We start from the raw sequence: 24,204 nt of genomic DNA, 5'->3' as shown, positions 1-24,204 counted from the left end.
GCACATAATTTGAAGAGAAACCAGAGTTTCAATTTCTCAGAGAATGTGAACAAAGGGAAACATGCCCTGCTTGAGAATAAATATAAAGTTCTTGCCGTTAAAATGCTGGGTAGAACATGTAGTTGAATTGTAAAGTACAGACACTTTTACTCTACCCATCTGAGAAACAAGAACAATCCATTCATTGTACAGCATAACAAAGTGCTTGATACTTAAATACTTTGAATGAGTGATTTTTCAGTGAGGGAACATATCTAAATAACCCTTACATCTCTCTCCTTTGTAGAATATAAAGTAAGAGTGATACTAAATATTTAACAGTTTTTACAGTATGAGCGCTGTGAAGACCTGAATGGGCTAATGTCACTTAGCGAGGATCTTTCTTGTGAACCCGCTGGTGGATGTGAAGGTTGGAGCTCTGGCTGAAGCCCTTCCCACACTTGCTGCACTCATAGGGCTTCTCTCCAGTATGTACTCTCTGGTGGATGAGGAGTTTGGAACTCTGGCTAAATCCCTTCCCACACTTGCCACAGTGATAGGGCTTCTCTCCAGTGTGGACTCTGAGATGGATGCGAAGATCCGAGCTCTGGCTGAAACCCTTCCCACACTCATAGCATTGGTAAGGCTTCTCTCCTGTGTGGATGCACCGGTGAATGTGAAGGTTCGAGCTCTGACTGAAGCCTTTCCCACACTCACCACACTTGTAGGGCCTCTCTCCTGTGTGTACTCGCTGGTGGATGTGCAGGTTTGAGCGCTGACTGAAGCTCATACCGCACTCCTCACACTCATAGGGCTTCTCTCCAGTGTGGACTCGCTGGTGGATGTGCAGTTTGGAGCTCTGACTAAAGCCCTTCCCACACTTGTCACATTTATAAGGTTTTTCACCTGTATGGACGGCATGATGGATGAGCAGACTTGAGCTCCTGGTGAAGCCCTTCCCACACTTGTCACACTTATAAGGCTTCTCATCTGTGTGGACTGCCTGATGGATAAGCAGACTCGAGCTCCTTGTGAAGCCCTTCCCACATTGCTCACATTTGTAGGGTTTTTCTTCTGTGTGGTCTCTCTGATGAAGTAGTAGCTCTGAGCTTTGACTGAAGTTCTTACCACACTGACTACATTCGTATTGTTTCTCTGCAGTGTGGATTCTCTCATATGGATGACCATCTGGGCTGGTGTTAAGTATTTTCCCACAGTTATTATGGTCACAGGGTTTCTCCTCTGTATGAGCTCTCTGCTGACTACAACTGACCACCTGTGATTTCCATCCATGAATGTCTTTGCAGTTACAGTCAATGGGATCCAAAGATTCTTTTAACTGGCCATTCTGGCAAGTTGCCTCACCATTTAACAATGGCAAGGCCAGTTCTTGTCCATCAGACACCAGTTTAACTTGAAGGTTCTCTGAACAACTTTCCCCCTTTATCACTTTTCTCTCAGTGCTTTCTTCCATTACAAAGAGACGTCTGCTTTCCTGATGATCCTGAGGCTCATTCTTACAGAACTTCACTGAAGAGTCTTGTGTGTCTATTTGGCTTGAGACTTTCAAAGGCAAATATGTTTCACTTTCAATGTTTTCGAAACAATCACTTTGAAGAGTCATCACACTGTCCCTGTTTCTGGAAATAGGAGAAGATGCTTCTCCCCACTGTTGACAAGGGGAAATATCTAGTTCAGGCTCCCCATCCACTTCCCCTCGATGATTCACAATACAATCCTGACTTCCAGTAATTGTACTGGCCATGCCTTCCAAAACTAGCCAGGAGGAAAGCCCATGTAACAGATCCTGAAGTGTTTTCTGCTGAAGATTCTCCACAGAATTTTCATTCAAGTCTCCTAGGGAACAAAGACAATTCAGTGGTAAGAACAAAGGGTAGACTTCAAGATTTCAGAGTGAGAGTGCCTAAGGCCTGAAGTCTTAGTAACTAGGAAAAAGTTCAGCTTGTCTTTATAGTCATGTCCTTTGGGTTAAGGTCAGGTACATTTGTATCTGGGTACAAGACAGAAATTTTCTCTTGGCTTTTAAGCATAGCCAAGGAAAGTCTTCCCTAACTAATCCTATAGAAGGCTGTAAGTCCTATATCCTTGCTAACAATAACATTTCATCTCATCTCACTTCATTTTTTTTTTTGAGACAGAGTTTCACTCTGCTGCCCAGGCTGGAGTGCAGTGGTGTGATCTGGTCTCACTGTAGCCTCCACCTCCCAGGTTCAAGCAATTTTCCCACCTCAGCCTCCCAAGTAGCTGGGATTATAGGCACATGCCATCATGCCCAGCTAATTTTTGTATTTTTAGTAGAGGTGTGGTTCTTCCATGTTGACCAGGCTGGCCTCGAACTCCTGGCCTCAAGTGATCCATCCGCGTCAGCCTCCCAAAGTGCTGGGATTACAGGCATGAGTCACCACACCCGGCCTACTTTCCTTTAAGTAAATTTGCATTTAATTGGTATTCTGCTTTCATAGGTGTGGGGGATACAAGGAAGAAAATATAAATCCTTTTGCTTAACAAGCTAAAGCTTCCTGGGAAGACAAATACACCAAATAATGATAATACTAAGTGAGTGGTGTAGATGAATGTATAGTACAATACAGTACAAGAGATGTATGCCTAACCAGCCACGAAAGCACAGCAGAGGAACACTCAACTCAGACCCTGGTGTTTAGGAAGATTTCTGGGAGAAAATGACAGGAAAAACAAAAAAAAAAAAAAAAAAAGGAAGTGAAATGTGGAGAGAAAATATGACATGTTAAAGAAAACTACAAGCGGCTTCTTACAAAGGAGATAAAAACAGTAAGAGTGGTGAAGAATGTGCCACGGAGGGGAAGTAAGAGGCCAGAGCAAAGGGCTTAGTGTCTAATAATAAGGACCTTGGGGCTAAACCCTGAAGGGATTGAAAACTATTAAAGAATTTTAATTCAGAGTGAAATGACTGACTTTGTGACAATAAACACCACTGGAAAGCAAGACTTTAGGTAGCGAGACGGCTGCCATAGCAAATCAGAAGAAAAATGGTAAGGATGATAGTTGTGGAGAGAATAGGAGAAATTCATTCTAGATCATGTGATGATAAACTAAACCTAGAAGAGAAAGGAGGCACCAAGCCTGTTCCTTGGGATTCCTGCCTGAGTGACGGTATGGTGGTGCTATATAATCAGATAGGAAATGCAACAGGAAGAGGCTGAAGTAGGGAAGGCGGCAGAACTGCCTTGTATAATCTGTGGTGTTGGTGGAACATTCTTGCAGTACTGGTCAGTAAGCTGTGAGATATATATAGGTCTGGAACTCCTGTGAGAGAACTGTGCTAGGAATACAGAGTTTAGACTTACTGGTATATTAAAAAACAAAAACAAAAACAAAACCCTCCCCGAGACTTAAACAATTAGAGTGAATAGCCTAATATTACACTGAAATGACAAGAAATCCATAATACTCTTGGGAAAACAGAAAGGCTGACATCGTCAGAATAAAAACCTTGAGGAACTCCTAAATGATAAGGAGCAGATGGATTAGGAGTGATGGAGGAACTAGGGGAAAAAATGTACAGCTCAAATTATGTATAGCAGAAGGCTTCTTCATGGGTAAAACATCCTAAGAAATCATAGAAATTCAACTACCAAACTCAGAATCAATAATTACAAAGTAAGGGAGCACTAACCCCATTTCTCTGGAGTCTATGTCTCAGAACATAATAAACAATGATAAAGTAAGACATTTCTTAATTCAACTTAGGCATTCCTAACAGCTGTGCTAGTTTTTGCTGTTAGCAGCACTCTCCCAGCCCACCCTCTTCCTCTTAGAAACAGAAATATTGGATGGCTAGCAGCAGTGCCCTCATATAAAGCCTCAAGAATAAAATAAACGATCTGCCAAAGAAAGACTGCTAATAATATTAACTGGACTGAAGAGAGAAGCAGAGGTTGAGGTAATGTTGAACCTACACAATGACCAATGGATTAAGGTACAAAAAAGAAGTAATTGACAACATAAGTGCCCAGGATAAAACTTCAAGCTAAACTTTTTAATGGGAGTTCTGACAAGGAAGATAGCCCAGCGCTGGAAACAAAGAAGCAGGGCATGCCCCAGATAACTCAGTGGCAAAAGAGGTGGACTTAAAAAATGGCCTACACCACTGTGCAGGGGAGTACAGGGAATAGGAGGCCCACCTGAGGCTCAGCCCTAGCCCTTAGCCCATCCGTGGGGCCAGTTTACTGCCTGGGTAGTCCCCTTGCCCATGTATCCAGCTACAAAACAATTCAAATTTTTTCTTTTTCCCAAAATAAAACCTCAGCTAGCTCTGCCAACTGTCCAAAAAAAAAAAAAAAAAAAAAAAGGCCTGTAATATCCACCATCTGGATTCTTATTACCTCCCTCCCTAGCCCAATCAGCACAAGTGTCCCCCAAAGTAGAACACACATGCATGCCAAAGTGGGTCAAGCATGGGTTGAGGACACACTCCAATATCATGCTGAGAACACAAGAATTTTGAAAAAATATCTACGGAGACCAGCAGAATTTAAAAGGTACATAATTAAAATCCCAGAAAAACTGGAGAGGATATCACATTTAAACACAATCTAATAATAAAATATAAACATATTGCTATGAAAAATAATAATTCTAAATAAAATGACTGAAGATGATGATAGGTTATGTCACTTGTTTCCTAGATATGTGTCAGGCTGTTTTAGTCAAACGCCTGCAATCTAGATGAGTTAAATAGTAAAATGAACACATGGCTAAGATGGAAGATTGAGGAATTCTCCAAGAATGCATATGAAAAGACAGACAAATAGAAAGATAAAAGTAAAAGCCCATCTTCAAGGAACTGCATGAGGACAGTGAAGATGGAACACAGGGAGAGAAAATGATCAAAGAAATAATAACAAAAAAATGTTTCCTAGAATTCAAGATTCAGGGCCCAATAAATGCTAAAAAATGGTATGCAAAAAGACCCCAAACTAAACATACTCTTTAAAAACCTCAGGACTTCAAGGAAAAAACAAACAAACAAACAAACAAACAAACAAACAAACAAACAAACAGAGAAACAGAGAAACAGAAAATGCTAAAAGCTTCCAAACAGAAAAGCCAGGTTATGTGCAAATAAATGAGAATTATATTGACACTGAACAACTAATTGGCAATATTGCAAATCTTCAATATCTTCAAATTTTGGGTTAAAAGTCATTGTGAAATTATAATTTTTACCCAGCCAATTAACCATTTCAGTGGGAGGAAAAAATAGACACCCTTTCAGACACGAAAAGATTCAATTACTAAAACAATCATTCAGGAATATACTATAGCAAAATTTTTTAAAATTTAAGAAAAAGGATACATGCTGCAAGAAATAACAGTAAGCCAAGAAGTCAATACAATACATAATTAGGCCAGGCATGGTGGTTCATGTCTGTAATCCCAGCATTTTGGGAGGTTGAGGCGAGGTGATTGCTTGAGCTCAGGAGTTCGAGACCAGTGTGTGCAACACGGCAAAACTCTCTCTCTACAAAATACAAAACAAAAACCCCCAAACCCCAAAACCATAGTTGAAAAATAAAAGAAAAAAATAAACAAAACTCTACAATTAACAGCATGGAGTCAAAACCCCCCAAATAAAATATATTTTTAAAAAGCAAGTATTAGCTTCAGAGGAAAAATAAAAAAATTAAAAAGAACTATAATCATACTGTACTACTTGACTCTACAGTGAACAACTAATTACAAAGTCAAAGCAATGTAAGCATTCATCACTGACATGACTCTAACATAAATTCTTGGGAGGCTAGGCATTTGGGGAGGTAATATAAAAAAGCTACATCCTCATCTATAATATAGGGAAGTCAATAGAAATTACAAAATATTGATAAACTGAGAAATAACAGTATATCACAATACACTAAATTTAAAGGATACTGAGGTACCATTTTCCACCTGTTACACTAGCACAAATCCGAAGTCTGAAAACACACATTACTTGTGAATGTAAACTGATATGAAGGACAGACATTTTGACAATTATCAATCAATGTCATAAATATATGCACTCAGCATTCCAACTTAGAGTTTTACTCTTCACATTTTCAGGCATAATTTGTGAAATGACATTTACATGAGACAGCTCACTTTTTAAAGGCCAATGACCAGAACCTGGATAGACAAGAGCTACAGACATGAAAGAAACTTTTCACTGTGCATGTTTTATATTTATTTTTTAACCATGTGAATGCATTTATTGTTTACATGAGAGAGAAAAATAACAATATGTAAACATATTGTCTGGAGTAGGAAGACAAACCCAATATGGAACAGCTAGAAAGGTGAAAACTGAGTGCCTTTGGAAGCCACACTGTGGCTGATGGAGCAGCAGAGTCAGGAAACAGGAATGTTTTTACTATGAGCTGTCCACACAACTTGTTTTACCCAGGTGAGTGTATCACTTTGTTTATAAATTTCAAAAGTAATGGCAAAAATGAAAAAGAAAAATGACAAAAGAAAAACAGGGCAGTTTGTAGCATTAAATCATGAAATGGGCTGAAATGATTAAATGGATTTTAAAGGATATTGCTTCAACAGCCATATCGTACAATACTTGGAAATGGCTAGTGGTTATAGAAATTATAGGTATATGAAAACGAATGGGGGAGGAATTTTATGAAAGGTGCATTTTAATGAAAGTGTGATGTTAGCTTTTAAAAAAATGTTTAAAATAATATGAAGAATGAGGCCGGGCACGGTGGCTCATGCCTGTAATCCCAGCACTTTGGGAGGCCGAGGTGGGTGGATTACTTGAGGTCAGGAGTTCGAGATCAGCCTGACCAACACGGTGAAACCCAGTCTCCTCTGAATATACAAAAAATAGCAGGGTGTGGTAGTGGGCACCTGTAGTCCCAGCTACTCAGGAGGCTGAGTCAGGAGAAATCACTTGAACCCGGGAGGTGGAGCTTACAGTGAGCCGAGATTGTGCCACTGCGCTCCAGCCTGGGCGACAGAGTGAGCCTTCGTCTAAAAGAAGAAGAAAAAAAAATATGAAGAATGAGTGTATAACATTAGGAGAAAATACTGACATGAGAAAAGGGGTCCTTTTATAGGGATTTAACATGGCAGAAAAAAGCTCTAACACATACTGCATAAAACAGCACATTAAAAATACACACAGTGTAATCTCATAAAATTTTAATACATATACTTGTAATGTACATACAGAAGTACAGAGTCCATAGAAAGTGATTTGATTTCATATTATACTGTGTTGTTTGAGTTTTTGAGACTTTTATGTCTCACTTGCATAAAAGAAAAATGTTGAACAAGTATGTTCCATTTTATGTTAATAACAATGAAAACCTAGAGCAGAGCTTGAAATTGGAAGCCCATCTCCTATTTCATTTTTGTCTACTTGTAAATCACTCTCTACAGAGCAGTCACAGTGATACTGGGTCAATCAGAGCACACCATTCCTTGATACAATGGCTGCCCACTGAAGATAAATCTACTTTTTTTTTTGAGATGGGGTCACACAGTGTCTCCTAGGCTGGAGTGCACTGGCACTATCTCAGCTCACTGCAACCTCCACCTCCTGGGCTCAAGCGATTCTCTCATCTCAGCCTCCCATGAAGCTGGGATTACAGGCATGTACCATCATGCCTGGCTAATTTTTTGTCATAAATCTACTTTTTACCAGTGCCTTCAACGCCATAACTGAGCCAGGCCATGTTCACCACCTCTTTTCAGTCCTTCTTAGATGCACCCTGTGGTCTACCACACTCCTCCTTCCAGGTCTTTGGGTCTCTTCTTGCATGGTTCTCTTTGCCCGGAATGTTCTTCCCCTCCCTAGCCACCTGTTTAAACTATTGATCCCTTAGCTCCCAGTTTAATGTCACTTCAGAGGCTCTCCGTAAGACACATACACAACCCGCATTCCATCACATGCCTTTGTTCTCTCAGAGCAGTGTTCCATTCTTCATAGGACTTACTGACTGTATAGTAACACTCCAAAGAATGACATCATAAATGATGTTTAAAGGAGACAAGTGTACCTGCAACATCTAACTTGAGCTTGAAAAACGATGGCAACAATCTGACTAATTTTTACCCTATTTTAAGTGTTAAACAGACTCATTTTAGGGCAACATCTGTGGGATCTAGGAGTGTTAATAAACTTGAAGTTAAAGTTAAAAAAGAATTGGTGGGAGATTTTAGATACTGAGGATGAGAAGAGAGAAACTTTTCTTTAAAATTTTTTTTATTTTGAGACAGGGTCTCACTCTGTTGCCCAGGCTGCAGCCTGGAGATCTTTACTTGCTGCAGCCTGGAGAATTTTGCTCTCTGAAGCCTCAACCTCTCTGGCTTAGGTGATCCTCCCACCTCAGCCTCCCAAGTAGCTGGGACTACAGGTGTATGCCACCAGGCCCGGCTAATTTTTTATATTTTTTGTAGAAGGGGTTTTGCCATGTTGCCCAGGCTGGTCTCCAACTCCTGGGCTCAAGTGATCCTCCTGCTTCTGCCTCCCAAAGTGCTGGGATTACAGGCATGAGCCAACACGCCTGGCCCAAGAGAAATTGAATATAGTCATGGCCTATTTCTAAACTAGGAGACTGGAACAACTTTAATACTGACAGAAGTGGGAATATAAGAAGGGAACTTAAAAAGGAAAATAATTTTAGGCTTATCAAAATAGAAAGGAGAGTTGAACACCATTAAATGTGTAACAGCTCCTCCTATAAGTGGACATACCATGCATTCTCAGGGGCAATAATGTCCCCAAGGGGTGAGAATTGGTTCATAGGGGACACAACAAATCTTTTTATTTTATTTTATTTTTTGGGACAGAGTCTCACTCTGTCAACCAGGCTGGAGTGCAGTTGCACGATCTCGGCTCACTGCAACCTCCACCTTCCGGGTTTAAGCAATTCTCCTGCCTCAGCCTCCTGAGCAGCTGGGATTAAAGGCACCCGCCACCACGCCCAGCTAATTTTTGTATTTTTAGTAGAGACAGGATTTTGCCATGTTGGCCAGGCTGGTCTCGAACTCCTGACCTCAGGTGATCCGCCCACCTCGGCCTCCCAAAGTGCTGGGATTATAGGTGTGAGCCACCACACCTGGCCAAACAAATCTTACATATTATGCTGGTTTGGGACTCATAAAAACAATCCTACCTGACAAAACCTTATTCCTTCATACTTAATTTTTCTACAAGAGAAATTTAATTTGTCTCCTTTTGGCAGGGAGAGAGTAATGATAAAGAAAAAGGCCGAGAAACACTGATGATGTAACTTAAAACCAAAGAGCCCTTTGAGATTTCAAGTTAGAAAAAAGACAGAAGCCAGGAGATCAAGACCAGCCTGGCTAACATGGTGAAACCCTGTCTCTACTAAAAATACAAAAAATTAGCCGGGCATGGTGGCACGCGCCTGTAGTCCCAGCTACTCAGGAGTCTGAGGCAGGAGAATTGCTTGAACCCAGGAGGCGGAGGTTGCAGTGAGCCCAGATCACGCCACTGCACTCCAGCCTGGGCGACAGAACAAGACTCCATCTCAAAAAAAAAAAAAAAAAAAAAGAAGCCAGAGAATCTGCAGAGCAAAGGACTAAGAGAGAAGCTGGAGGAAACAGAAAAACTATGATTTCATGCATGACAAAGAATTTCAAGAGAAGGTCAACACTATAGAAACCATCAATAAAACTGATAATGGTAAATATGCTGAAATAAAAAAAAAGGAACAAACTCTGAAAGAGACAAAAGTTCAGTAGTGACTTCGAAGTGGGCAATTTTGGTACAAGAACAGAGCACAGGCACTGGGTTTATATAAAGAACGTGGAAAGGCCTGGTTCACTACCTGGAGGTAACCACTTTGCCCTGTAGCATTCTCTTTACTCCCCAGGATTAGCTGAAAATAGAAACTGAAAGGCCACAGTTACTGAGGGAAGAGAACCAGGGCCCTACTGTGGACTGAGGGAGGCAAAAACCCTGAAAGCTAACATGATGACACATTTTTCAGTGTTTTTTTTTTTTTGACAGGGTCTCACGGTCACCAGGGCAGGAGTGCAGTAGTGTCATCTCAGCTCACTGCAACTCTGCCTTCCTGGCTCAAGGGGTCCTCCCACCTCAGCCTCCTGAGTAGCTGGGATTACAGGTAACTGCCGCCATGTCCTGCTAACTTTTGTATATTTTGTAGAGACAGGGTTTCGCTGTGTTGCCCAGGCTGGTCTCAAACTCATGAGCTCAAGCCATCTGCCCACCTTAGCCTCCCAAAGTGCTGGGATTATAGACATGAGCCACTGTGCCCAGCCACTTTTCAGTGTTTTTTGTAGAATGGCTGCTTTTGGCTATAAAATGGCAAGTTCATATGGTTCAACCTAGTAGGTATACATTCATTTCCCCATCTAATTTAAGTTCTTTATGAACATATTTTTTAATGGCTACATACTTTTCTGTGATCCATGATAATTTGCCTGACCAATCCCCTGTGATACATTTAGTGGGTTAATAATTTTTTCACTATTTTAAATAATTCTATAATGAATATCTTTGTTCACAATTTTCAGTTAAAATTACTAATTATTGCCTTAGACTAGATATCTAAAAAATGAATTACTGCATTTGAAAATGTTTAAGGCTCCTTGATTCAGGTAGTCAAAAAGTGTTTTATCTGGCCAGGTGTGGTGGCTCATGCCTGTAATCCCAGCCACTCCAGAGGCCGAGGCAGGAGAATCACTTGAACCTGGGAGGTAGAGGTTGCAGTGAGCCGAGATCGTGCCACTGCACTCCAGACTCCAGCCTGGACGAAAGAGGGAGACTCCGTCTCAAAACAAACAAACAAACAAACAAACAAACAAACAAACAAAAAAACCCAAAAGACTGTCTCAAAAAAAGAAAACAAAAAAGTATTTTATCTATTTGCAGGGTATGAGAGTGTCTCACCATGAATTTCGATTATTTTTGGGAGGGGAGAGGGATGAATTCCTGAATGTGTAAGAAAAGAAATAATGGAAACTGGATATTACCAGGCAGGGAGAGGACATTCAATGAAAAATAAAGTCCAAGCAAAGATGGCACATGACCAATGTTGGGGAAATGTGGGGAAAGGCAAGAGTACAGGGAAGCAAGTGACCATTACTGGGAAAGAGCACAACCTCCTGCAGAGGTAGAAGGGCAGTAAGTGAAAAGATCAGGTAAAACAGTAGCACATAGGAAACATCCCGGAAGTCCCTGCTTTCGACACAGACTGCAAGATACCAGATAACTCCTGGAACGTTGAAAAAGGGATTCCTCTGTTGTGGATTAGCCTGGCTTATAACTTGCCATGATGCCTGGTGCTCTTTGAGGTTCACTTGCTATTATATAATGATCTTTATCTTGCTCCATCTGAGAGATCACATTTCAGAAACTCACAGGGATTGGGTGATTGTGCAGAAAGCAAAATCAGTCCCACCTCTGGCTTATAAAGGATGGAAAAGGTATGGTTTTTGAGACAACACAGTAAAACTAGCATTCTCCAATTCTTACCAAGTTCTTTAGCTGCTTAGAATAGTCAGAAAACATCCTTTTGTGTCAAAAAGGAAGTAGGAAACAAAGAAGCCAATGGGCAGGTGTCCAAGTTCACATGTCCTTACCCACCAAGACCAAGTTTCTGTAGTTGCCCAGCATCACAGCTCTGCACAGCTTCCTGGGAGCAGAGTCCAGGTGGCCTCACTCCTCCTTGGTGAAGGCCACAGAGGCATCCTTGAATGTAACTGGTTCCTAAAACATTAAGCACATTCCTCCTCAACAAACAACCATCTGCACAAATGCCCTGCAAGTGGGGTGAAGTCAGCAGCACTGGAAAAGGTAAGAAAGGTATAGAAGAAGTTTGCAGCTCAGGGGATCTGAGTGAGCTAAGCCAAGTTTTGTTGGAAAGTCTTTCCTTTCTCACTTACTTGGCTACTTCCATCCAAATCATTTCCCTCCTGCCCACAACATATCTACGCTCAAGTTCTCAGCTACTGAATCTTTCTGTGTCACTCTCTTCTTGTGTCATTGCTGAGTTGTCATCTTCACCCCATTCCCACCATTATCCTGACAACCTTAACACTCGCAGGAACAATTTACCCAACACTCTGACCTCACATTTCTTAATCTCCACAGTGCCAATGATCTCAGCCACATTTCATCAAACTGTAATAACCATAATCGGGACTAGTCCACTACCTGGACCCCACTACTCTTAAAATATTAATCTCTCTAATATCCTACAAGTTAAAAATCACTTCCTATGCTTTCTGTTCTTCCTCTTCTAAACTAAGTAGTTGAACATTACTGGGAAAATAAAATAGCACATATACACACAGCCATAAAACACTCTCCTGAGGGATCCCTTGACTTAAAATACCATTCACTGCCAAATATTTATTTCCAGCCCTAACCTCTTACCTCACCTCCAGACTCCAGCTTTCTACCTTTTAACATCTACACTGGGACGTCTAAAGTGCTTAAAACTTAACAGGCCCTAGCTGGGCACGATGGCTCACAGCTGTAATCCCAGCATTTGGGGAGGCCGAGGTGGGTGGATCACTTGAGGTCAGGAGTTCGAGACCAGCCTGGCCAACATGGTGAAACCTCGTCTCTACTGAAAATACAAAAAATTAGCCAGGCGTGGTGGTGTGTGCCTGTAGTCCCAGCTACTCAGGAGGCTGAGCTGGAAGGATCTCTTGAACCCGGGAGGCGGAGGTTGCAGTGAGTCGAACAAACAAAAAACAAAACAAAAAACTTAACAGGCCCCAACAGAACTCCTGCTCCAGCAATATCCATCAGCATCTGCTCTTCCCCAGTCATCCCCATTTTAGTAAACAGCCACACGAACCACTCAATTGCTCAAACCAAAATCCCTGATGTCATTTCATTCTCATCCTCACATCTCACCTATCACCCACCTCCTTTACTGCTAAAGCATATCGGCATCCACCCAGCTCCCCTGCCCTGCACTGTCACCTCTCTAGGCCTAGGCAGCACTTGCTCTCACCCACACCAACCTCCTGGTTGGTCTCACTCTACTCTTGCTCCCCCAAACATGAGTTTTCCACATGGCAGCCAAGGTGATCTTTTAAAACAAAAACAAGGCCAAGCATGAAACCCTCCAAAGGCTTTTCAGTGGCCATCGAGTAAAATCCAGACTCTTCATCCTGGCCCGTGAGGCTCTCCTGTCACCTCCCCAACCTAGGCCTCTCTTATGATCATATTCAGCACCAGTGACCCAGCAGGCCCTTGAACCACATCAAACTCATTGTAGCTTCTGCACTAGCTGCCCTCTCCATTCCTCATGATTCAGCTCTCAGTCCAACTGTTGCCTCTTCAGAAAGCATGTCACTGACCATCTAATCCACTGGAGCATCCTGTATATATCATTTTCCTGGTTTAATTTAATTAATTTCTTCTTATAACTTATGCCTTACCTTATTTTCTTATTCACTTGCTTTCTTATTTACTGTCTCTCCCTGCTGAGATTTAAATTCCCCAAGAACAGAGAGGCTGCCTCATTTGTTCATGACTGCATCCCCAAGACCTCAAGCAGGGCCTGGCACATAAAGGGAGTCCAAATATTTATTCAGTCAATGTCAGCAAATCTGGTTCCCTTCAGGGCTCTGCCTGATGAAGCAATGCTTCTTAGACTACCTGTGGTGAAGAACCAGTTTTTTTTGTTTTTCAAACTCTCAATTTCAGTACTTATATCTGCACAGTGCATGGGCTGGCACCACTCTCTAAGGCACAATTTCAAAAGTAAAGTGATAGGATATATAAAAAGTCATAAAGGCTGTCTCATAAATTTGATCAGCTAAGCCAGCTTTGGCCTGAGGCTAAAGAGGCACCACTCCCTCCTTCCTTGGGCCTGCCCTGCAGGAGTGACATGACTTACCCAACTTGTCACCAGTGGGGAAGGATGAGGGTAAAGATGAAGGTAAGGATGGGTGCTGTCTCCCAAGCTTTCTGTTCAAGGTCACTGGTCTCCACTCTGAGGAAGAGCGCTGGAAAAGGAGGCTCAAGCCCCGGAGTAAAGGTGGGACAAACAAACAGAAGCAAAGGTTGCTGCCTTCAAGCTCCATCACCACATCCTTTAGCAAGGCATGACCCATGGCATATTAAAAGCAAGTGGACTGGCTGCTCTTCCCAACCAGACCTTCTCTTCAGACCACAGAGAAAAAAAAATTTCTTTCTGTTTAAGGCTAATCTCTTCCTGCGCATTCTAGATCAAATCCCTTCTTCTGTCTTCAGAGATGCAAGCCCACCAATTATCTTTTCTCTCCCTTATTTTTTATCCGTCTTCCATCCAGTTGTCTGGATTGTCTAATCCTCCTTCTCTACCTCAACAATATTCAAACCATTTCAGATCCTGTCAATTCTGCCTCCTAAATTTCCCTCCAATGTGTTACCTCTTTTCCATTTCCACTGCCAGTCTTAGTAAGACCCTCATTTTTTTTCTTACCTAGGCTACAATAACTCCTTACCAATTCTTTGTAGTACAATTTTTGTCATCTTTCAGTCCCTAGGTTAGACAACCAGAGTTATTAATTTTTTAAGGTCCTCAAGATAAAATGGCAGGCGGGATTCCATTCTGAGAAGGGAAAGGATATGTTGGTGGACTACTAACTTTGTGGTAGGTAAAAAAATGACAGGAGTAGACCAAATGAAAAGAATCATTGTGACAAGGGAAGGGAGAAAAAGGAAAGGAAATTAGTGCTCCTGTTAAAGCAAGACAAAGGTGGGACTGAAACACTGAATAATCAACAGTCTTCCCAGGTATCAGTGGCACTAAGGAATCACTCCAAGGCTGTGCTCCTGCTTACAGCTGGGAGAGCAGACTTGATATTCTAAAGGCCAACCAAAGAGGAAGGTCACAAGTTCAACTGTTTCCTGTTTCTATCAGACAAATGTCAACCTCCTCAGAACTACATACATGCCATCATGTGGCCTTCCACTTCTTTCTAGAGCCCATCTCTGCTGTATCTAACAATTTACTTTGAAGTGGAAAAGCAGGAAGAGGCACACTACATTACCTGCAGTCATTCAACACATCACACTTGAGTCTAGCACAGTCCTTTCTATAGTAAGCCCTAACTTATTGAGTTCTCCCATCCATTTTGGAGCTTTCAGTCTCAGGACAATAGCCTCTTTCTGAAGCATGAGGATGAGTTAGAATTCTCCTCCTCTGAGATCTCATAGCATCTTTCACATCCCTCTACTATAGCTATTAAGTCTGTCTCCCAAGTTGGCTGGAAGATTCTGAAGGATAGGGGCTACACTCAACTCATCTTTGTTGTTTGAGACAGAGTCTCACTCTGTTGCCCAGGCTGGAGTGCAGTGGCATGATCTCAGCTCACTACAACCTCCACCTCCCAGGTTCAAGAGATTCTCCTGCCTCAGCCTCCCGAGTAGCTGGGATTACAACAGGCATCAACATGACCAGCTAATTTTTGTATTTTTAGTAGAGATGAGGTTTCACTATGTTGGCCAGGCTGGTCTCAAACTCCTGACCTCAGATGATCCTCCCCACTCAGTCTCCCAAAGTACTGGGATTACAGGTGTGAGCCACCATGTCTGGCCTCAACTCATCTTTAAATCCCAGCAACTACCACAATTGACTTGGAATCTGAAAGATAAATATAAATTCACATTCAATTTAAATGAATAATAATACAACTAAAAGAAAACTTAAAGATAGTCAAGCCCAAGACCCTCAGTTTACAGATGAAAAAAACCACAGTTCATAAGGGCGAAGTGACTTACCCAATGTCACAGAGGAAGAGCAGGGTTAACTAAGACTCCCGCCTTTCAGCAGACCTAAGGACAATGTGTGGTACATAGAAAACACACAGTGCTTGGAATGAAGTCCTTCCTTTAAATTAAAAAGTTGTTGTGTAACACACACCAGAATCTCAAAATTTACTAAACTGGCAATCCCCAGTTGCAGCGGCAGTGAATACTTAATCATTAGGGAGCAGGCAGAAGCGAAGAAAGGAAAATGTATTGATTCTACTAAGGTTAATCTCCCTTGAAGTCCCCAATTACTTTTCAGGGCACAGAGAAGCCATGCTCTCAGTACCTCAAGTCAGCTTACTGTCCTCTAAACAGATTTTTTCTAAGAGCTCATGTGTGTGAGGGCTGTATTTGCCAAGCAAAAAGATGGCCTTTGCTGGTAGTGTTAAAAAACATTTTTTTTCCTTAAAACGCAGTCTGATATTTTATTCAAACAACTTCTGATGTGATGACCTGTTTAGTTAATGGAGAAAGAACAGCATGAAGTTAGAAAACACGGGGTTTATTTCTGGCCTTCTGCTCTCTGAAACAAAGGACAAGGCACTTTCCTTCGGCTCTCTCAGAGTTAGCCGAGTTAGAGCTCTCCACCATAAAACGCCAGGACAGGGCAAGGAGGGGGCCGACCATCTCAAACATCATGGGATTCTAAGTGGGGGCTGACCATCTCAAATACCCTGGGAGTCTAAGGGTTAATTTTGAGGTAACCTCCTACAGATGGTTTTATGGGGACAACTGAAAACTCTCTTTAAAAAAGTACGACTTGGTAATTTAAAATTTACTGGAACAGTTAAATATGTAGACATGCTAGTGAAAGAGAACAAATCAACCTGAGTATAAAGGATGAATAACTCATTTTACCTACCCTAGAGACACTTATATCAAGTGTATAGAGAGATATTTCACAATAAACCTTTGGATGTACAAAGATCAACAGAATAAAAAAGGAGTGAAACTCTCCTTTCACTAGGTCTGGAAGAGAGAAGGAAGCTTAGTTCTTAAAAAACACCACAGAGAGTTCTGATGCATAGCCTGGTTGAAAAGCATTTCTAGAGTGATTTTGTAACCACTGTGCTGCCATTTAACGAATTTCCTCGTTTTTGACTCATAGTTAATAAATTATCACTATTAATATGCATTTTTTTGTGTACAGGTAATATAATATGTTCATCAAGATGGTAAGCTCCTTGAAGAAAAGCACCGTGGTTTATCATTCTATCTGTTTTGCTGAGACCACTTAGCACTGGGATGAGTATGGAATAGCTTGGAATGACTTTCAATGTGAGTGAAATGTCTGGCAGGAAAAGGCAGGCTTTGAGAGGCTCCCCAGGAGGGCACAGCCCACTGCTCTGAGGAGTGGAATAAATTCTTGGAGGCAGGATGGGCCAGTGAAAACTCTCTGTGCAGACCCTGGTGACATCATCTGCTAGCTACATGTCCTTAGTATCTTAATGTCCCTACATCCATACCTATAAAATACCGTACTGGGGGCCTGACAATAAAGAAAACAACACATGGCACAGTGACATTTCAGGGAGATGGCATTTTAGGAGAAATGGAACGCCAACTCACCCGGACCCTGGTCATTTCTTACTCCCAGAGGGGATGGATTCCTGGAAAGGCAGAGTTAGGGAAAGAGAAAAAGCCATGAAAATCAAGTCCAGAAAGACTGCGGGGAAAAAGTTACTCCGCTCCTGCCTCTGAAGCTTCTTCAGTCAACCCTTCCACCCACACTCCCTCCATCAGGTGAGAGGTGACGCATTTTCTGTCACCACCTTCATCTCTCTCCACAGGGCTTTCGATTAAACAAGCCAAGTCTTCCCCCCAAAACCAAGAGGCTAGGTAAATTCCGCAGCCGCCGGCAGCTCGAAGCCGTGCCCATTTCCTCTGACTTTTCGGATCTCTGTCCTAAAGTTCTAGTTAAGAGGAGGAGCTTCTCGGGATGGATTTCGGTTGCCCAAGACGCCTTCCCCGACCTCATTCTCAGAAGCCTGGCTCGCTCCTGCGGTGCGGGGGCTCAGAAGCTCTTTTCAGCGAAGTCAGTGCTGCGGACAGAAACCTCAGTCTCTTACAGGAGCCCCCGTCCGTCGCCTAACGTCCACCGAAAACCCTCCTGCAATAACGCCCGTCACAGGCGAGGAAAAGGCGGGCGTGGCCAACCACGAAGCCCCCAGCCGGCCCAGGCCAGAGCTCGGCCAGGAGGGAGGAGGGGCCATCGGAGTCGCGGCCGCTCAGCTGCAGGGCCCGACAGGCTTCGGCGTGGCCGCAGCCCGGCCCCGGGGGCGCAGCAGCTCGGAAATGGGGCGCCGGGACACATGTGCCGCCGCGGGCCGCGCCTCCGCTGGTCGCGTGCCCTACCATCGCCGCCCTCCCGGCTTCCGCAGCTCGGCGGCCCAGCGCCTTCCCCGCGGCACACCCATTTCCTGACCCCTGAACGCCTCTGCCAGCGGCTGGGGAAGCCCGGCCAGTCTCACCTCCCACGTGGAACCCCACGCCTGCAGGGGCCAGATTCCGGATGCTGACCGCTCGCGCGCCTAGGGCCCCGAAATACAAGTCCCAGCAAGCCGCGGGCGAACCACGCCCACTTCCGGCGCGGGCCCCTGAACTCTGCGCTGTGCGGAGCGGGATTCTTGGGCGGAGGGGACCATCTTTGAGTCAGCGACGCGTGTATTCAAGTCCTCCTCCTCGTTTTTTATTACAAACAAATAAGAATTATTTTAGGAATACCTGTTAAGGTGATTTTCATTTGTTAAAATACTATTGGGGGAAAAGGATGTAAATACCCATAATTTCATCTTTACCTTTCAAAACATTCTGAAGTGAATATTTGCCATTCGGCATCTTCCATCTCACCTCTGAAGTTCATCCATTTAACAGATATTAATTGAGAGCCAACTGTGTATCAGGAGCTGTTCAAGATGCTTGCACAAAAGTCACTGCCCTATTCTAGTTGGGGAAACAAGCAATCCATAAATATAGTAAATATATGGCGTCGTGTGTGTCATGAGGTGGTACTGAAAGCATAGAGCTGGGCGGGGTGTGGCGAGGTGCGTTTGTGGGTGTGTAGGACTGGGGGTGTACTTTGCAATTTTAAATAGGGGATCTTGGAACAAACACAGGAGGTGAGGGAATTAGACAAGTGGCTCCCAGCAGTCAGAACTCTCCTAAACGCACACAAGGGTTGTTGATGCCAGGATTTTACATTTATTTCACTTCTCACCGAGTGACACAGAGCTACCCATTTGGTCTTTTCCCAATTCCGTTCTTTCAGATTTATTTTGGAGAGGAAAGAGATGTTGCCTGGACCTCTCTTCTACATCCTCCCCCTTCCTTGGTGCATTAGTTTCCAATTGCTGTCACAACAAATTACCACAATCTTAGTAGTATAACAAACATGTATTCTCTTAAACTTCTGGAGGTGCCAAGTCTGAAATCAAGTTTTACTGGGCTTTATAAAGTCAGTGTTGGTGGGGCTAGTTCCTCCTGGAGGTTCTAGATGAGAATATTTCTTTGCCTTTTCCAGTTCCCAGTGACTGTTTGCATTCCTTGGCTTATGGCTCGCTCCTTTATCTTCAAAGTGCATGACTGCAACCTCTGCCTTCATCATCACATCACATGCTCAGGTACTGGCTCCTCGTGGGTCCTTCTAATAACGACTGTTGTGATTACATCAGGCCCAGCTGGCTAATCTGGGATAATCTCTTGACGTCAAGATCCTTAATTTAATCACATTTCAAAAAAATCCCTCTTGCCATAGAAATTAACATCCACAGCTTCTGGGGGTTAGGACATGGACATATTTGGGGGACTATTATTTTCAGCCTGCGATGCTTGGAGAGGCCCACGTCCCCTTCGGTCTCCTCCTCAGAGATGCTGTCTTACCTTTTGCCTGGGGAACACAAAATGTCTCCCTTGGACCTTACTCCTCTCCTCATTCTTCAGTGGAAAACCACAGAGCTTTTCCCTATTTAGATTTACCACCCTTGCCCTGACCTTCACTTCCTCATGTGCTCACTTCTCTCCTCACTCAATTTAAGAGGCCATGGCCCATGGTTATGGCCAGTCCTGTGTATGTGCAGTTACCCTTAACTCTCTTGTCCCAGTCTTTCTTGGTTTTATTCTCTTGATGGAAACCCAAATCTGCTTGAATCCAGTTCCTGGCCTGCGCCTGTGTGGCAGAGGTTGTTTGAGAAAACCACATGGCTGGGATGATTGGTTTCATTTTCAGTTTATAACCATTAAGTTCAAGTGGGCCCTTCACGCTGCCTGGCTATCCTTCTACATTTCTTAGTCCATCCATTCTCCTAAATGACTCTTTCACAGGTTCTACTCTCGTTTCATTATTTATTTATTTATTTTTTTGAGCCAGGCTGGAGTTCAGTAGTGCGATCTTGGCTGACTGCAATCTCTGCTTCCTGGGCACAAGCGACCCTCCCACCTCAGCCTCCTAAGTAGCTGGGACTATAGGCTTGCGCCACCACACCAGGCTAATTTTTGTATTTTTTTTTTTAAGAGATGAAGTTTCACCATGTTGTCCGGGCTGGTCTCCACCTCCTGGGATCAAGCGATGCTCCCACCTCAGCCTCCCAAAGTGCTGGGATTACAGGCTGAGCCACCATGCCTGGTCTTCTACTCTCTTTTCAAGCCGCCAACAACTCCTCCCATCTCACTGAGTGCTGATGACTTTGCTTTCTGTTACTGAGTAAAGAGAACTTCTATACCGCCTCACAGGCACATCTGCCCTCCTCTCTGCATTAGAAACTGTATGCTCTACTTTTCATTCTGAGTCACTGGCCCTAGTTCCTATATGAGAAAATTCTTTTGCACCCTGGATGTTAAATGCTTTCTCATGAATGAGGTCCTTCTCTCTCTTCTGTATTTCAAGATTTTCATTCTGTACTGAATTATCAGCATACTAATGAATACACTGTAATATTGTCCATAAAATAAATAAAACCCCTTACCTTGCACCCTATTTCTCTCCAGCCACTACCTCATTTCTCTGCTTTGCTTTACAGCAAAACTCCTAAAAAAAATTGTCCCTAAGGGATGTTTCCAATTTCTTTTCTCCCATATTCTCTCTTTTTTCACATGCAAAACCCAAAATTTAATTTTTAACTTAATTTTAAAAATTGGTATATAATAGATGCACATATTTTGGGGGTACATGTGATAATTTGATTAATATTATGTGTAAAGATCAAAGCAGGGAAATTGGGATATCTATCGCTAAGTATTTGTCTTTTCTGTATGCCGGAAATATCCAAATGATTCTCTTCTGGCTATTTTGAAATGTACAGTAGGTTAATGTTAACCGTAGCTAACCTACTGGTTTATTGAACACCAGGTCTTATTTTTTCTAACTGTGTATTACACCTTGGTATGTTTTGGCTCTGTGTCCCCACCCAAATCTCATCTTGAATTGTAATTCCCACGTGTTGAGGGAGGGACCTGTAATTCCCACAAGTGGAGGGAGGGAGGTGATTGGATCACAAGGGACAGTTTCCCCCATGGTGTTCTCATGATAGTGAGTGAGCTCTCACAAGATCTGATGGTTTGTGAGATATGTTTGGAAGTTCCTCCTTTGTTCTTCTCTCTCCTGCCACCTTGTGAAGAAGGTGACTGCTTCTTCTTCCAACATGATTGTAAGTTTCCTGAGGCCTCCCCAGCCATGTGGAAGTGTGAGTCAATTAAACCTCTTTTCTTTATAAATTACCCAGTCTCAGGCATATTTTATAGCAGTGAAAAAAGACTAATACATACCCCTTAACCAACCTCTATTCAGACCCCTACCTCTACTCTTTCTGAACTCTGGTTACCACCAATCTACTCTCTATCTTCATGAAATCCACTTGTTTTTTTGTTTAGCTCCCACGTATGAGTGAGAATATGCAATATTTGTCTTTTTGTGCTTGGCTTATTTACTTAACATCATGGCCTCTAGTTCCATCCATATTGCTGCAAATGACAGGATTTCATTCTTGTTTATGACTGAATAATATTCCGTTATGTACATACACCACATTTCTTTATCCATTCATCCATTGATGGCCACTTAGGTTGATTCCATATTTTGGATATTGTTGCAGTAAACATGGGAATGCAGATAGCTCTTTAGTATTCCCTTTCTTTTGGATATATACCCAGTAGTGGAATTGCTGGATCATATGGTAATTCTATTTTTAGTTTTCTGAGGAGCCTCCATACTGTTCTCCATAGTGGTTGTACTAATTTACATTCCCATCAACAGTGTACAACTATTCCCCTTTCTCCAAATCCTCGCCAGCATCTGTTATTCCCTGTTTTTCAGATAAAAGTCATTTTAACTGTGGTGAGAAGATAGCTCACTGTGCTTTTGATTTGCATTTTTCTCATGATTAGTGATGTTTAACATTCTTTTATATACCTGTTAGCAATTTTATGTCTTCTTTTGAGAAATGTCTATTCGGATCTCTTTTGTCCATTTTTAAACTGGATTATTTGTGTTTTTACTATAGAGTTGTTGGAGCTTCTTGTATATTCTGGTTATTAATCCCTTGTCAGGTGGATAGGTTGTGATATTTTCTCCTATTCTGTGGGGTTGTCTGTTCACTTTGTTAGTTGTTTCCTTTGCCGTGCAGAAGCTTTTTAGTTTGATGTAATTCCATTTGTCTATTTTTGCCTTTGTTGCCTATGCTTTTGAGGTCTTACACAAAAAAATTTTTGCCCAGACCAATGTCCTAGAGTGTTTCCTCAATGTTTTCTTCTAGTAGATTCACAGTTTCAGGATTTAGATTTAAGTCTTTAATCCATTTTATTTGATTTTTGTTTATGGTGAGAGATAGGGGTCTAGTTTCATTCTTCTGCATATGGTTATTCAGTTTCCCAGCATCATTTATTGAAAAGACTGTCCCTTTCTCCAACGTATGTTATTGGTTCCTTTGTTGAAAATGAGTTGGCTGTAAGTGCATGGATTTGTATCTGGGTTCTCTATTCTGTTCCATTCGACTGTTTGTCTGTTTTTATGCCAGTCCCATACTGATTTGGTTACTATAGCTTCATACTATATTTTGAAATCAGGTATTATGCTATCTTCAGCTTTGTTCTTTTTGCTCAGGGTTGCATTGGCTATTTGGGGTCTTTTGTGGTTCCACATAAATTTTAGGATTTTTTTTCCTATTTCTGTGAAGAATGTTTTTTGTGAAGAATGTTATTGGTATTTTGTTAGGAATTGCATTGAATGTATAAATTGCTTTGAGTAGTATTGTCTTTTTTTTTTTTTTTTGAGACAGAGTCTCTCTTTGTCACCCAAGCTGGAGTGCAGTGGTGTGATCTCAGCTTACTGCAACTTCTGCCTCCTGGGTTCAAGTGATTCTCCTGCCTCAGCCTCCTGAGTAGCAGGGGCTACAGGCGCCCGCTGCCACACCTGGCTAATTTTTTGTATTTTAGTAGAGACAGAGTTTCACCGTGTTGCCTAGGCTGGTCTTGAACTCCTGAGCTCAGGCAATCCACCTGCCTCAGCCTCCCAAAGTACTAGGATTACAGGCGTGAGCAACCACACCCGGCCAGTAGTATTGTCTTTTTAACAATACCAGTTCTTCCAGTCCATGAGCATGGACTATCTTTCCATATTTTGGTGTCCTCTTCAATTTTTTTCATCAGTGTTTTATAGTTTTCCTTGTATTGATCTTTTACTTCTTTGGTTAAATTGGTTCCTATGTATTTTATATTCTTTGTAGCTATTGTAAATGGGGACAAATTGTAAATCAAAAAATGCTTTTTGATTTCTTTTTCAGATTGTTTGCTGTTGATGTATATAAATGCTACTGATTTTTGTATGTTGATTTTGTATCCTGGAACTTTACTGAATTTGTCAGTTCAAAGAGTATTTTGGTAGAGTTTTTAGGATTTTGTAAATATAAGATCACATTGTCTGCCAACAAGTCTAACTTGACTTCTTCCTTTCTAGTTCGGATGCCCTTTATTTTTTCTCTCAGCTAATTGCTCTGGCCAGGACTTCCAGAATTATACTGAATAAAAGTGGTGAAAGTGTGGATCTTTGTCTGGATCCAGATGTTAGAGAAAGGATTTTCAATTTTTCCCCATTAAGTATGATGTTGGCTTTGGGTTTGTCTAATATATGGCTTGTATTACTTTAAGGTATGGGATACACCCAGTTTGTTGAGCATTTTTATCATAAAGGGATGTTAAATTTTATTGAATGCTTTCTCAGCATCTATTGAAATTATATGGCTTCTGTTCTTGGTTCTGTAAATGCAATGTATCACATTAATGTATCATGCAAATCAATAAATGTTTATTAAATAATGTATAACATAAATCAATAAATGTTTAATATTTCTTGATTTATGTATGTTGAACCATCTTTGCATTTCTGGGATGAATCCCACTTGACCATGGTGAATGATCTTTTTAATCTGTTGTTG

The 24,204-nt window shown here is 42.1% G+C and overlaps 1 protein-coding gene and 1 long non-coding RNA gene across 8 annotated transcripts; one reads left to right on the top strand and one right to left on the bottom strand.

The window, feature by feature from the left end:
* Window positions 1-8: 8 nt before the first annotated feature.
* Window positions 9-18,360, bottom strand: ZNF239 (zinc finger protein 239). Of its 7 annotated transcripts, XM_063710135.1 has the most exons (5): window positions 18,253-18,301; window positions 17,351-17,391; window positions 15,752-15,805; window positions 11,612-11,734; window positions 9-1,836 (listed from the first exon to the last, which is right to left on the bottom strand). In XM_063710135.1, exon 5 carries the CDS (start codon window positions 1,742-1,744, stop codon window positions 368-370), a length of 1,377 nt encoding a protein of 458 aa, XP_063566205.1. In that variant the 5' UTR covers window positions 1,745-1,836; window positions 11,612-11,734; window positions 15,752-15,805; window positions 17,351-17,391; window positions 18,253-18,301; the 3' UTR covers window positions 9-367. The 7 variants fall into 7 exon arrangements, with proteins under 7 accessions (XP_063566205.1, XP_004049351.2, XP_018891197.3 ...); XM_004049303.5 differs by lacking the exon at window positions 15,752-15,805 and having other exon boundaries at window positions 18,253-18,356; XM_019035652.4 differs by lacking the exon at window positions 15,752-15,805 and having other exon boundaries at window positions 17,755-18,272.
* Window positions 18,245-24,087, top strand: LOC129524897 (uncharacterized). The gene is made up of 3 exons (XR_008668851.2): window positions 18,245-18,513; window positions 19,302-19,401; window positions 20,292-24,087. It is a non-coding gene; the product is annotated as an uncharacterized lncRNA (long non-coding RNA).
* Window positions 24,088-24,204: the final 117 nt, after the last annotated feature.

The sequence above is a fragment of the Gorilla gorilla genome, chromosome 8 (assembly GCF_029281585.2).
Source record: "Gorilla gorilla gorilla isolate KB3781 chromosome 8, NHGRI_mGorGor1-v2.1_pri, whole genome shotgun sequence".
Classification (NCBI taxonomy): Eukaryota; Metazoa; Chordata; class Mammalia; order Primates; family Hominidae; genus Gorilla; species Gorilla gorilla.
The sequence above is the reverse complement of the archived record's forward strand: the minus strand, read 5'-3'. Positions and strand labels throughout refer to the sequence as shown.